The 15145-nt window shown below is 40.7% G+C and overlaps 1 protein-coding gene across 1 annotated transcript in view; it reads left to right on the plus strand.

The window, feature by feature from the left end:
- Positions 1 to 15145, plus strand: part of MGAT5B (alpha-1,6-mannosylglycoprotein 6-beta-N-acetylglucosaminyltransferase B) — a 222826-nt gene that overhangs the window by 199489 nt on the left and 8192 nt on the right. Inside the window, exon 16 of the mRNA XM_088134743.1 lies at positions 14577 to 14651. Coding sequence (XP_087990869.1) covers positions 14577 to 14651 — 75 coding nt within the window. The remainder of the gene's footprint in view (positions 1 to 14576; positions 14652 to 15145) is intronic.

Consider the following 15145-nt stretch of genomic DNA (forward strand, 5'->3'; position numbering starts at 1 on the left):
ACATTCTAACCACACTGGTAGAGTTTTACCAGAAACATTTGCAGTAATAGGTTGTAGCCCCTGAACCTGTTGGCAGAAACAGGGCTTGGTTCCAACCTTAGTTTTAAAATAATAATTAAAAACAAAACAAAACCTGATGGCTCAGCAACTGGCATTTCCAGTAAACCTGAGAGCACTTCTTTCCAGTCACTTCCCATCATCCAGAGTTCCATACTGGAACATATATCTTCTTAGACAAATCCTGTAAAAACTGGACTTGCTTTTAAAAATATGCTCTAGAACATAGCTACAAAATAGAAAGAGCTATGTCATTGGTTTTCTTTTTTTTTAATGCAGAATATTAGAAATGCTATCAAGCCAATAAGGCTTAAATACCAAAGTATCTTAAAGGCCTTATTATTAGGGTTGTGTTGCTGGATTTCCCCAAAGTTTGTCTTTTAAACTTTGCTTTCTTATAACAGAAAATTAAAAACAAATTCCAGTGCAGAGAGGCAGAATGGCTTAGTACGCAGCAATATAGGCATTTGTCTAGGATAAGCCACACTGAACTTCGTGAGGCTTACTTCTGAATACACAGACTGGTGATTGCTAGAAACTTGATGTTCTCAGCTTGCTTGTTCTATGCTGGAGATTCTTCCCCCTCCACCATGCTCATATGCACATCTAACTAGAAGGAGAATCACTGGCATTTCTGAATAATGTGAATAATACAATTGTAATGCCTATTTAAAACCGCCACATTTTCTTTGCTTATAAAGATACGGATCATTGTCCAGACCATTTGTTGGGAAGTTATATTGGGAATTGCTTGTTTTAGCTAAAGGTATAACATAGTGAGGTATCATTAGTCTCACAGTCTTCTTTCAGTCTAATGATTTCCACCACAGTCTCAGGGAAGTAATACTTTCCTAATATTAAAGTACAATATTTAATTATGCTATAATAATTTCTTGAATTTGTATTGCTCTAGGGGATAGTTGTGGCCATCCGGGGTTCACATACAGTTCTCCAAATCCCTCCCCCACAATTCTGCCACTGAATTTCAGCAGCACTAATCCACTTGCTTGAGTCTCCACTCCTCCTTCTCTACTCTTAGTTTCACCCTGCCATTGCTGCTTTTCTGCACCATTGCCCTGTGTGGCAACCTCTTTTTTCTTCCTGCTAAATCACAAATCCCTGAACCACTAATGCTCTGCCCCTCATCCTGCCTCCTTTACAGTGGGCAACCTTCAACATGCCATTCAGTGTCTGTTAGGACTCTCCCTTCTATGAAAGCTGTGCACCTCTGGCCTAGAGACACAGATACTTTTGAGGACCCCCTTGTTTTAGAGCTCCTCAGTCTCTCTTCTTCTTTGATGAGGGCCAGGACACCTCTTTTGGGCCAACAGTTACACTTGGTCTTTGAAGGACACTCTGGAGGCTGAACTCCAAAAAGTGAATGGGGCCAGGAAAAGGAAATAGATGGGGCAGACCAGGGCAAAAATTAAATTAGATGTAAATATAGTACTACAGCTCATATGATTATTCTCTGTGTATTTAATTCTCTACTTCAATCACATTCAACAATTACAATTCAGCAGCACTTTTTGGGTACCACCCTGACATCAGGAGGGATGTATACAGCTCTGATGCTTCAGGTTATATATTTTTGCCTTAAATAGATGAGGTGCGAGTGGATGGTTTTTTCTTAGGGTTCCTTTCAATGTGGACTGAAAATCCCACGCTCACACATTTATTTGCCTCCCATAGTCTCTTTTGGATCATTGGAAAGGTATAGGGGAAACACAAAGCATGTGCTTTAGAGTTTTGTTTTGAGATAATTTAAAAAGCTGTTTAAGGAACACATCCAAGGTCTGGAAAACATTAAGGCATGAGCTTTTCTGTGTATGGAAACCTACCACTCCTTGGCTTGGAATAAAACACATGTGAACTTCTGCCTTGGGTTCCTTAGCAGAACTGCGTCATGTATGGTGCCCTGTGTGCTTCTGATACATTGTGTGCTAGCCATGTATTTTCTGCTGTAAACTTGACAGATCTTCTCCCTTTTGAAATCATCCTAGGCAGCAGCCCAAACAGGTGGTTCAGTGCTACATGACTGGATGGCCATAATTCTTCTCCTACAGAGAAAAAGCTGGACTGTGCTAGTTTTTGAGTGTGTGTATTTGGTTGTGCTATCAAAGCTAAGTTATTCTTCCCCAAGATAATTACACTAGGAGCTTGTCATTTTTCACATGACACACAACATTCATACCAGGAGGAGAGGTGAGTACAGGGCAGTTGTATGACACCCTGAGAGCAAGTGAGACAAAAAGACAAATTACAGTCCTCTGAGAAAGGTGATATCAGAGGTATTGTCCCGGAGATGAATTGCAGCTGTTATGGAGGGGTTAAAGGTGATCCATAGAGATGGTATGGCTTTCCTTTGAGGTCCTTTACTTGAACTTGAACTTTTACATTTTTAAAAATGGTTCTTACATAAGCAATTTAATGCAGTCAATATTCTGGTGTAGTGAAGGGAGAAGGCTTCATTATATTAAAGTCAAACTTACAGGAATATAATGGAAAATTATGTATTTCAGGCTATGCTTGGGAAAGCAGCATATTAAGCATCAGCACGAAAATAGCTGGTTAAAACATTCCCCAGGCTGCTACACACTGTTAGACAATTGCATTATTTTCTATTTATTTGGCTGATAACATTTGGGTTGGCCAGCCGGCCTGCCTGCCTGCCTGCCTGCCTTCCTTCCTTCCTTCCTTCCTTCCTTCCTTCCTTCCTTCCTTCCTTCCTTCCTTCCTTCCTTCCTTCCTTCCTTCCTTCCTCTTTTCCTCTCCCCCACAATTTTGTTTGAGGATAATTCATTATTCTTTTCAGAGCTATTTCCTGTGGAGAAATCCTGTTTTGGTATGTATTTCTGGATTACAGTATGAGTGTGTTTGCTTGTTCCCCATTGTTTGAATGGAGACTCCAGTTTTTTAGACAATATATTTACTGGGCTATATTAGTATGGTGGCTATGTAAGTCCAATGCCCAGAGCCCCTTCAGTAACAAATAAGTGATGAATTAACTAGAAACTAGGAGGGGAGATAAGGGAGATCTGCTTCCAAGATCTGGTTGAGGAGATTACACTGCATTGCAAGCCTATACTGACTTGAAAATAAACCCTGTTGGATTCTGTAAGTTTCCTCCAAAACAGTGTTTTTCAAACTTGGCAACTTTAAAATGTGTGCACTTCAACTCCCAGAGTCCCATGTGTGGACTTCAATTCCCATTCTGGCTGGGGAATTCTGGGAGTTGAAGTTCACACATCTTAAAGTTGCCAAGTTTGAAAAACACTGCTCTAAAATAAGCGAGGTTGTAGCCTAAGTTGTTTTTTCAACCATGCTTTTGCTGCTGTCCAGTCTTTATCTGTAATCTAGAAGGAACTGTTCCATTTACTGAAAGGAAGCTTCTTGTTATGCAATGTGAAAGGATATCTCTTGCAGTGAAATTATGTCCTGGTATGGCTGTGTTCATTATCAACATTTCATTATCGGTATTTTTAAAGAATTTTGCTCCCTTCCAGTTTCTACAAAGCTCACCTTCAAGCTACCTGTTGTCTTACAGTACCACAGGATGAATGGGCTGCTCTTAAGATGAAAAGTAATGTTTCCACCTCCATAATTTTAGTTAAATGGGGATAGTTTAATAAATGAAATGGGAAAATAGTCCTTGAAATGAGCTCTTTTGTTACCTGTTTTTACTTTTCCACAAAATCGCCACCATTCACTACCCAATTCTGCCAGTGATGGACTAGCTTCTTAAAGCTGTCACAAAAGAACTTCACACTTTGCCTCTTCAACCAGGTCCTGACAATCCCTTCTACCTCTTTATCTGAGTCAAACAGATGCCCCCAAAGGTATTCCTTCAATTTTGGGAAAAGGTGGAAGTCACATGGCAGCAAGTCTGGACTGTATGGTGGAAAGGTTAAGATGGTGAGATCCAACTTCACAATTGTCTCTTGGGTGTCTCATAAAGTGTGAAATCTAGCACTGTTACATTATAGTGTAATTTCCTTCTTGTACTTCTGAATTCAGCTTAATTGTTGTTTCAAAGTTTTGAAGGTTGCAACACAGTGCTCTGAGTTGATAATAGTGTCATGTTTGAGGAGTAATGCTGTGTTCCCAAATATTCTAACTGCAAATATTTCTGCTGAAGCCTGGGTTTTGATTTTTTTTTCCCTGAGGATTATGTTTTGTGATATTCTATGGACCGATGCTTCATTTCTGGATCATAATGATGAGCCTATGTTTTGTCAGCTGTCATGATGCTATGAAGAAATTCCTCGCATTTATTCTCACCATGTGACAATGATTGCTGGCAAATTTCAACTCTTGAAACTTTCATCTCTGCCATCAGCATGTGAAGAACCCATCTTGCACAAACCTTCTGATATTGAAGAACATCATTAATATGATCCATATGCTCCTATGAAATGCCAAACTTGACAGCAGTTCCTACTTGAGTGATCCACCAATTGTTCTTAATCAGTTCATCAACCTCTCTCCTGTGAAACTCATTGATTGCTGCCGCAAGTTATCCCCTTTGTTCTGGATCACACAAATCAGCTCTTCCATCTTTACATTTTTGGGGCCAGCAATATACAGTATTCATGTTAACACAGTCATAACCATAAACCACCTGCATCTGGCAGTGAATTTCAGTTGGAGGAACTCCTTTGCCAGTCAAAAATTCAATCATGGCACATTGCTTGAAGTGCATGGAAGAGTACTAACTGTAGCCTTCCTTTTCACAAACAATAGCAACACAATTTTTTCTCACAACAATTTCCTGCCAACTGAAGTGAAAGAATAGCTGTTAAAGAACATGTGAGAGCTTCCAGGATGTCAATACTGCCATCTATTGGTGACATCTAACATTGGAAACATTGCTTTTCATTCAACCCTTGTATATCTTTTTCCATACATTTTTATGCATGGTTTTTTATCAATGTTTTCTAAGGTTGTTTTTAATTGTTTCTAAAACAAATAAACAAATAAAGAGGTGACTAAAGAGGTAGATAAAATCTTATAAGCTCTTCCAGTGGGCTTATAATCTCATCTGCTAAATGGAATATCCACTTTAGAAAAGGACAGGCTTTCTTTAAGACTATACAGCCCATTTTCTCTATAGTTCCTAATTTCTGCATGCATGTACATAAGGGACAGAGCTTGCATGATGATATCACAATGTGTTTTTTGCCATTTTGACAACACTTCTGGATTCTGCAAACCTTGTTGAGTGGAGTCATTTCCATGAACAAAAGAGCATGGTTATGAAGTGCAGGTGGTGCATATATGATAATCACCAGAAACACATTCAAATGATCTATGTACAACTCAAGTATCCAGATTAGAATATAGTATATGTTTTTTTTTTCTCCAGATAAATTTAACTTAAAGTGGAATGCTTGTATTGGACCTTACTCCATATGGATTTAATCACTGCACAAATATTTCTTGGCAACAGCATTTTTCCTGACTTCATCTTATCTTGAGTGCATGAGTGAAACCAGTTTAAGTCATTCTTGGCTCTACTGGTGTTAAAGTACTGTTTCCCTGCATTAGCTACCAGGATCCAACAACAGCCACAAAGTCTGTAAAACCTAATGCTACTGGCCTAACAAAAATCAGCTTTGTGAAGTCACTATTTTCATACAAGGAGAAGCTTCAAATGGCACCCTTGGGAGGTTTCTTAAAATGCAAACAGCTGGCCCCAATTGTGGTCACTGAACGAGGACTACCTGTATAAAACACATGCAAGGAAACATGATAAAGTGGCAGGTTCCCAGATTTGGCTAAGAGCCTGATATATATGGACATTTGTTTTGCTTAAGACCAATTATTTTGATGGATTTGGCTAAAAGGCTTTGATAAAGTTTCCCAAGTTTAGGAAATTGAGTTATAATATATCTTGATACAATAGTTCATTTTCACCCTTCTTGTAGAGCCAACCAAGCTAAATTATTTTCTAAAATTAATATGTCCTGGGTAATGGTGTTGCACCCCTTGAACCTTATTGTCTTCATGGAATCTTTGTTTCTGTAATTTTCCAATACTTGTTCTTAATAAGCCATTTCCCCAACTTTGCTTTTTATGAAGGTCTTTTTAACAGGTGATTAACCTGTGTATGCATACACTATTGTAAATTCAATGAATGAAATGTGCAGCAGACAGAAAAGTGCGTTCAGCAATTCATAACAGGTCATTCTGGAACAGGGTTCTTATTTGCCATTTTGGGCTGATGCAGGTCCCTGATCAGACTCGCCCATTGCCATTCTGGTTTTGTTTCTCTAAAGAGCTGGATATAGCATGCCGGTGTCCAGAATTATGCAAAAATTGCTCATCTGTTCAGCTGGCAGTACTGCAAGGGATTTAATTCTCTGGGCCTTGGTGGTTTAGTAGGCTAGAACACAACAGTAGAATTATATCTGCAACCTCCCTACACATTGCCCCACTGCCTCCCAAAGAGATGACAGAGGGATCTGGAAGTTGGCATTTGTCACCTACATAAAGAAAGGAAAGATAGAGGAGATAACCCCAACTAAAAGTGCTGCATGTGACTTATATCCCTTTGTGGTTACAATCTGCATTTGCTAATTTTATTCAGCACAGGTTATGACAGAACAGGATGTAAGGAAAGGAGCACAGGAAGCCACCTAGAGATGAGTCCCAGAGCCAGGCCTGCCCTGTTCCTGCTGTACAGTTGTGATTGGTGGACGTTTTTCACAGTGGATGGTGACACTCTGAAAAGGGAGGACAGGAAAACCAGAGGGCTCAGCTAATCACTTTGCTTATCACATGTTTGGAACCCATAATCAAAACAGCACCATTTGACTGTGAGTCAGAACAGAAGCAAGAGAAGCAAGAGAGGAATTGGCAATGGGAGCAGCATATTTCACACCAGTATATTTTTCTGGTGACTCGATGATGGGTGAATAGTACTTTCAGTCATCAGTGGGGAAAAGCTCCAAATGTGTAATAAATCATCCTTCTTGAATCTAGCATGTCCAATTGTTGGAGCACAACATCCATAATTCCAAATCAGCATGACCATTAATAGTAAGATAAAGCCTGACTAGAACCTCTGAAATGAGGTAGGTTTAGAATGAATGAAAGAAAGAGAGTGAAAGGGAAGGAAGGAAGGAAGGAAGGAAGGAAGGAAGGAAGGAAGGAAGGAAGGAAGGAAGGAAGGAAGGAAGGAAGGAAGGAAGGGAGGGAGGGAGGGAGGGAGGGGGAGGGAGGATGTACTGTATGTCTTTGACCAAGTAGACTGGAGTGCAAATTCCCACTCATCTGGGAAAGCCATTGGGTAACCATCATAATTTCTGAAGTCTTCTCATCAAACAGATTTGTTGCGAATTTTTATGTGAAGTATGGGTGTGGGGGGGGGGGATTATTGCTTGTGTTCTATTCTGAGTATAAACTTAGTAAAATCAGGACTTGTAATACATTGAGAACATTAGTGCTTACTGCCCTCTTTGTTGTTAATGGTCCCCTGATTTATTTAATCTTTTCTCATTCTGGTGTCCTTGTCACTATGTTTATACAAATATGTTGAATTTCAATGTATTTTATGCTAAAACTAGTTTACATCAGGTAATAATCGAGGGTGACATCTGCCCTCCATGACCCTTCAGCTACTTGCAGTCTGCCCTTCAGTCTCCCTTCTCTGATCTTCTTCAGGCCCGATATCAGAAAAGAAACCAGATGATTAAAATGGCTTGAAATGGGTGAAAAGTAGTGTTGTTCTGGGACACCAATGTCCCAGAAGCAGAATTTTCTCCTCCCACTTTTTTATTGCTTCTGGATTTGAATTATGACAAATAGGTCATAGAAAAGTTAGTTCTGTAAGTGAAAGTCAAGCACAATGCAGAGTTCTCCATTTGGAGGGATCTGGGTTATGACCAGCCAGGCCCTTTAAGAGCTCCATAGACACCTCCTGCAATTGCTGTCTGAAAGTAACCCAATCAAACTGGGGCAAGTTCAATAATTCATAGGCAGTATCAACTGCTGTCGTTATGTCAAAACTTATTACCATTTGCACCTGTAATTAGATATAATGGGTACAATTTCCAGCCTTGCTGAACTCTCCGCTGAGATATTTATGGCAAAAGGTTGCTAAGAGTTATCTCTCCCAGCCTTTGGAGTTTCAGTTTGACTCATTCATCAGAAGAGAAGAAATAATTCTCTCCACTGAATATATAGCTAGACCAATGGACTGAAAATAGGTCATAAATCAGAAGACTGTCTTGGCTTAGGGCCCATTTACTGCCACTGTCCAAGCACTAGGAAGACCATCACTTTATGGAGGTACAGAGCTAGCAAAAAGGTGAAAGACATCCCTGAATCAAGCTTGACTCCCGGTGACTTCATCTATGGAGTTATCTTGGCAGAAGTAGTTTCCCATTGCCTTCGTCCAGGAGATGGATGGATGGATTCTATATATAATCTTAGGGTGTGTGTTTGTGCACGTGTGTTCATTCTTAGTCCAGTCTAGACTGACTACGTGCTGTCACCTTCTGAGGTGTAGGACTGATAGTAATCTAAATACTGGCTGTAGTTTATTCCTTGCACATACTGTAAATGCAAGCATCAGTGCAAATATCCTTTTATACAATTGTAAATGTTACTTTTGGGAAATGGAGTTCACTATCTTGAAATAGTCAGCTTTTTCTGAAAAAGCAAATTTCTACTTTTCTGGAAAAAAATCTTCTAAAATTTCAGAAACTGGAGGAGTGGGAGATCATTGGTTGGAATTCCACTTGAAATGGACTGAAGTGCCATTACAGTTCTTTCTTCTTGTCTATAATGATCCCAACCAGCGATATAATTTGTACAAATGTGTAAGGACTATGCTAATTTGTTTATTTAGCATACTCAAGCTACTTTGCAGCATAATTGCCAGAGTTAATCTTTGGCCTTCTTAAGAAATTGCCATTGTTTCATTTCCAAGTGATTTTTCAATATACTTGCAAGACTTGTCTGAACGATCACTGGCAGAAGCACCTCCTGAGTAGAGTTTGGCTCACAACACTCCCTTTGACAGAAGAGAGGAGGAGACACTTTCACCAGTTTTTTACTGCCCCAGAACCTGAAAATCTGACCTTGACAGCTAGAGGACAGTTCAGAAGAAAAGGACACAGCCTGGTACTAGTAGGCACCTTCTTGAGCGCTCCACTTCACTTTATCTTTAATTTTAAAAAACAGGAAATAGTTTGGCTGCAGAAGAAAATTCCAGCAGCATTCTTAGGAAATTAAACTGGCAGGTGGCTACAGCCTATTTATGTTTGTTTTAGAAGAATGTCCGTTTATCCAGAAAACATGATAAAGGTAAGCTGGGATGGTAGAGAGGAATGGCAGTGATCACCCTCCCCCTTTGCCTCTTATCAAAAGGAATGCTTTTCGAATGGCCACACTCATCACAATATCAATGTCAATAGGCAAGCCACCTGCCACATTGTCCATTCTGTGAGTGTGTCCATGACACATGCCCAAGGTTTCAAATCTCCCCATTAGCCCCAAGGTTTGGCTACTCCTGCTCTAGACCTGGAATTGATGTCTGCCAGAGGAAGGGAGACGTAGTGAGAATCTGGCCACGCCCTCCACTAGATCTTGACCTTTCCATAACCAGAAGAGTTTCTTCTTTTCACTAATGCTGGGACTCCAAGTCATTACTTTGATCCCTCTTACTGAAGCGATAGGCAAGGCCCAACCACAGGAAAGCACCTTGATGCCCCATTGGTTTCTATGAAAGAATAGTAAGCGTGCAGGGATGCCAGTGGCTAGGATCACACACTACCCTAATCATCATTTGTTTAAGCTGGGTTTGTTGAATGGCTACAACTGGCTGGAGTCACATTTCACACTAATCTATAACTTACAAATCGCAATATTGCCTGGAATCCAGGAAGGCCTGGGACAGAAAACGATGCTCTTCAAAGAGCCCGACACGACTGCTTCTCTTTTAAAAAGTTATAGAAGGGCTCTTTGGGCCTTTTAGAAAGCAAGCCCAATCTCTTCCCCTCCCGTCCCCCCATGGAAGAAGGCCGGATTGTGTCAAGGAAAGCAAGGTGTGAAAGAGCAGGTGGCACCACCAAGCCAACCTGGAAAGAGCCAAGCACTCCCATCCCACTAAGACATTTCAGGATCGGAGGATGAACTGGAGCAACGGCAAAGCACTTCGCCCCCAGGAACTGAGCTTGGCTTGAGGGAAGGAGCAGGGGGAGGGAGTCTGTCTGTCTCTCGTTTCCTAAGTAGAGGCCACAAAGGCTGCCCTATGGTGTGGTTAGGGTGAGAATCTGGGCAAACAAAGCAGGTTCAAGTATCCACAATGTTTAGCATTCACAATACTGGAGGCTGGCAGGATGCCAGCCAGTGTTTGAGTCCCTTAATGCTGTAACGCTCGTGTCTCCCTCTCCTTCTCTACCTTTAGACCTCCATTTAAATGCTAATCTTTCTCTGTGGCAGGGACCTCTTTTACATACAGTTTGATGTTCTGGTGCAATAAAACTTAAACTGAAAATGTGAAATATCCACTGAGACTGCTCAGTGCTTCCCTCCTCCCTTTTCAACATGCTAGACAAGAAAAAGAAAAAAATAGAATGATGGTGGATGGGGAAAGGAACAATTGCCAGTAAAACATGGAAATTACTGTTCTCTTTCTTGGGTTACTTTCTGTAGCAGGAGGGGAGAGGTTTATTCCATCTTTAAGCCATCTGCCCAGATGCTGCAAAGACTGCTGCCTGCCTATATTAAATTTCAGGACTGAATTGAAATACTATCCTGGTTGTTTCAGGGTTTGACAATGCCCTTACTGTGTCCAAAAAGAAAGGAGGCCTTTCATGAATGTTCTACCCACTGACTTCCCTCTCATGTTCAAGTAGGACTTGAACTGTACTACTTGAACTCCCTCCCAAGTTCAAGTAGGACCTCTAAGAATAGCAGCTAAGAGGACAACCTAAATGGCTTTGGTGTCCCTCCTGAGTCAATGTTGTGCTTCTCTGTTCCTACATTGGCTTCTGCCTTGGGTAGCTGAGCTAATTTGTTTCTGGCTTAGTAGATGTAATGGTATGTGGGAATGACCTTGGGAGACGGGGGAAGAGATGCTGCCTAGTGAACGATCACATAAGAGATGACATAGCCCGCACTGTAGAGAAAGAAACTCAGAAAGGAACCTCCGTAACTTTTCAGGTTGTAAAAGAGACAGCAGGAGATTTGTATTATCAGGCTTGTAAGATTCTGTTAATGTAGCCTTACAATAAAGTAGAATTATCTCATCTGGCGTGTTTCTTGTCTGATCTACCTGGGAAGGCTGACATCAGTCTTGCAAGTCTGACAATACAAATCTCCATCTCTTTTACAGCCTGAGAAGTTAGGGAGGTTCCTTTCTGAGTTTCTTTCTCTCTCCATTATGCAGCTGTGGGCTATGTCCTCTCTTATCTGATTGTTCCCTAGGCAGCATGTCTTCTCCCATCTCCCAAGGTCATTCCCACATACCATTACAGTAGCAGCACAGGAAGGTTTGGAGATCCACTGATCAGCATGTCCATTTTTGTATTCCCTATCTGGCCATTTGGAGGAAGCCCCTGTCACCTTGGTTATGTGGTCTGAATGGTCTATATAATGTATCTTCCCTTAAGCTTTCTGACAGCCCTAGAGAGTAGACCAGACTGAGAAACCAATGTGATATAGTCCAGGACTACTTTTATTGTAACAGCTATAGCAACAGAATCTTGGAAGTTTGAGTGTACAGTACTTCCCCCTCTCACTTTATCTTCCTGTGAATTAGGGAGGGGCTTGTCTGAGATGTTTTCTCAAGTTATTTTCTTGGTCTGGGCTCAAGCACTGCTTATCTGATCATTGTCTTGGTAGCGGCTCTTCTTCCTGTCCTTCAAGGCCATTCCCTATTCCCTCTACACTTTCAGAGAAATACAGATATTATAGTACGTCATGTGTGATGGAATGGGATGATGAAGGCTAGACTCAGGGAGAAAAATGTTTTCTTTGATTGATGTCAGGCCTAGCCCAAGGAACTCCAAGAGACCATGTAAATTCAGTCCAGCAATGTTTATTAGCTACAACCTCTAGCAAGAATCTTCCCAGACTGAAACCCCAACTCCCAAGTAATGCCAGCCACAACATTGTGAATTCCTCAGGGAGGTGCCAGTCTCATCCTCTTATCTTTCCCTCACGCCTCAGGAGATGAAAGAAAATGTTTTTCTCCCTGAGTCTGGCCTTCATCATTCCATTCCATCACATCATGCTACATTATAATGTAACTCCCCAACCCGAAAGCTTAAGAGAAGGGGCACTCTATATACTATTCTGATAGATTTATATATTCCTTCTTGCAACCCCACTGAGAACCAGGACCTAAATAGCTCCTAAAGCTAATGTACTGAATGTAGTCATCTTAAGTACAATGGTCCATGAATTCATTTCCTGGTAGAGGGTTTGAATCCTACAGAAAAGATGCCTATGCATATCTGATGAGTCCCAATATAGGGGACAAATGAAATGGGTTGAATAGATTGATAGGATGAAATTGGTCATATACTGCCTCCTGGTGGTGTATATAAATTGCAGAATTCTGACAATTGGTTTATGAGTTGAAATGATGGTTGTATGGAAGTATTCCTGAGCATCAGGATTCAGCATCTTGTTTCCAAATGTAGAATGTTCCACTTAACCTGAAGGTACAATTCTTCTATAGGCTGATAGGCTTGATTTACTCTGGTTGCTTCCAGGCAAGATCCTTAATCAGTAATCACTCTGCTTCATTCCTTGAATTTCATGAGAAAGGAGGTGTCCATCTGAAACCCTCCCATGTTTTCCCATTGTTTTGTTTTTTGTTTTTGTTTTGCTCTTCTTTCTTATCAAAAGAGAAAATCAATTAAAATGGGAAAGACAGAACATCTGAACAGAGGCTTGTAAATGGGAGTCCTGAGGACCTTTCTTTTGGCAGCCTCTTCTCAAAAGCTCTTTGAACAGGCCTTACTCTCAGGACAATGTGCTGAGCCTTTCAAGGGCTTGTCTGCTCTCAAATCTGAATCAGTGGAGAAATCAACAGTTATTAAATGCTTAGTCAGGATTGGAGGACTCCCCAGAAGGACCTGTTCAAAATTTATATTCTGAGAGTAAAATGAGAAGCAATAGGTGGAGAGTGTCAAGAAGCTTTGAGATCAGAGATCTTGACAGAGAGAATCCATCCTGTTGTCATTCCTCACCGATAAGCTATTTAAGGACTCAGATTCCACTAGGGCTGAGGGCTTCATAGCTAGAATGCTATGATTTAGAAGTACAGGCCTAGCTAAAGCATTTAGCAGGCCTTGGATAGAAGAAGAAAGAATGCCATGCATTTTAATTACTTACATTTATTTTGATTTTTTTGCTGGCACATTTTTATCAGCTTTGATCTTTATTTCCTTTTTTTTAATAAAGGGAAAAGAGAAAGAGCTAACAAAGGCTCATTAGAACCACTGATCCTAATGAATCTGTTTGCTGTTGGCCTGCTTGCCATACAAGGAGACACTTCATCCAATTGTTTGCTGGTAGCAGTTGGATGCAAGCATCTGCTGTCATGGCCATCATGAGTGTATTTGACAGATCCAGCAGGAGGTTTGCCAGCATTTCTGAGGAGGAGGAGGAGGAGGAGGAGGTGTGTGTGTGTGTGTGTGTGTGTGTGTGTGCGCGCGCGGGGGGGGAGAATGTGTGCCAAGGCTTGCTAAGATGTAAACTTGAAACAGAATAGTCTACATATTTCGGGCCCAGCAGAATGTGCTAGGAGTCTAATACACAGCTGGCTTCAATGGTTTTGATCAGAACGTATTAGTGAATTGATCTGACAAATCTTTGCATTTTTATTTGTATCTCAGTAGATGGTCACATGTAAGTGCAAAATCCCAGGTTTGATCAATACAGTAATTTCATCAGATTTCTGAAAATCTCTGAAGTGCAAAGCTGCCTTTGTAGTTCTGGTTAAAAGTTCTAAACCTGCATGAGAACTAGGTGGTGGCTCCAGGCAATGGAGGTTACACTTTTGTTGTTTGTGCAATTAGCTCCTACTGCCCACTCTGAGTGCCAGTTGTCTATGTCAGAGAGCATTTGCTTGGACAATGTGTGTTCATGAAATGAACAGGAATCGCGGTTCACTTGCTGAAATTCTAAGAGTTGCATTAAAAGGCAATCCAGTCTAATTACTGACCAAAATATATAATTAGGCTAAGGGGCTTTACATTATAGACTGGATAGTTTTTATATGCCATGGCCAAAACCTGTTTAAAGGCTATAGTATGTAGATGAGGATGAGGATGATATTTTCACTTTTAAGTATGAAAAAAGGTAAGATATAAATATTTACAGTAAAGATTGTAAACACAGTCAAATATGCCTATTTGCACATTTTCTTCACATGGAAAGTTAGACATTGTGATGATATAATACCACATTTTTCATAACTTTTTGAGAGAAAGTGGAGATAATCTGTTCTCCTCTAACTCATTCATGCCTACATCTCTTGCTCCTCTCCATTCCTCCAGGTTGACCCTTACCTGCCCTATGAATACACATCCGAAGGAATGCTAGAGCGAATTCATGCCTACATTCAGAACCAGGTAGCTTATCTTCACCTTGTTCTGCAGTCTTTTTTGACTCAGCCCAGCATGAGGGGAATGATCCTGGAACCATTAATTTTGTTTATGTAGTATAAAATAACTCTCTCACCATCCTAGTTCTTCCCACTGTGCTGGATTAGAACTCCCACCTCCTCATCTGACACAGCCATCAGCTGGCTTAAATATTTACTAACATCTAAATTAGATGTAGCAAAGTGGGCAAGGCCAAATTCTGAGCCCTATTTTGTCTGGGGGAGCCAAAGTTTTTAAGAGAGAACCAAGGAACTATCTTTCAATAGATGGGTTGAAAACTCTGGCCTTGTATACTCCAGCAATATCCTGACATCATTGGCCATGCCCCTAGTACCTTTGGAGACAATACAAATAATTCTAAATTCTAAATATTAATGATAATAAAAAGCAAAGCACTTCTCTATTAGAGGGCTACAGTGAAAGGGGAGTTTTTCTTCCCTTCTTTTGAGGCTCTATATGTG

Source organism: Python bivittatus, unplaced genomic scaffold, assembly GCF_059951505.1.
Source record: "Python bivittatus isolate LINGU-HERP-01145 unplaced genomic scaffold, Pbiv_v1 ctg000080_np1212, whole genome shotgun sequence".
Taxonomy (NCBI): Eukaryota; Metazoa; Chordata; class Lepidosauria; order Squamata; family Pythonidae; genus Python; species Python bivittatus.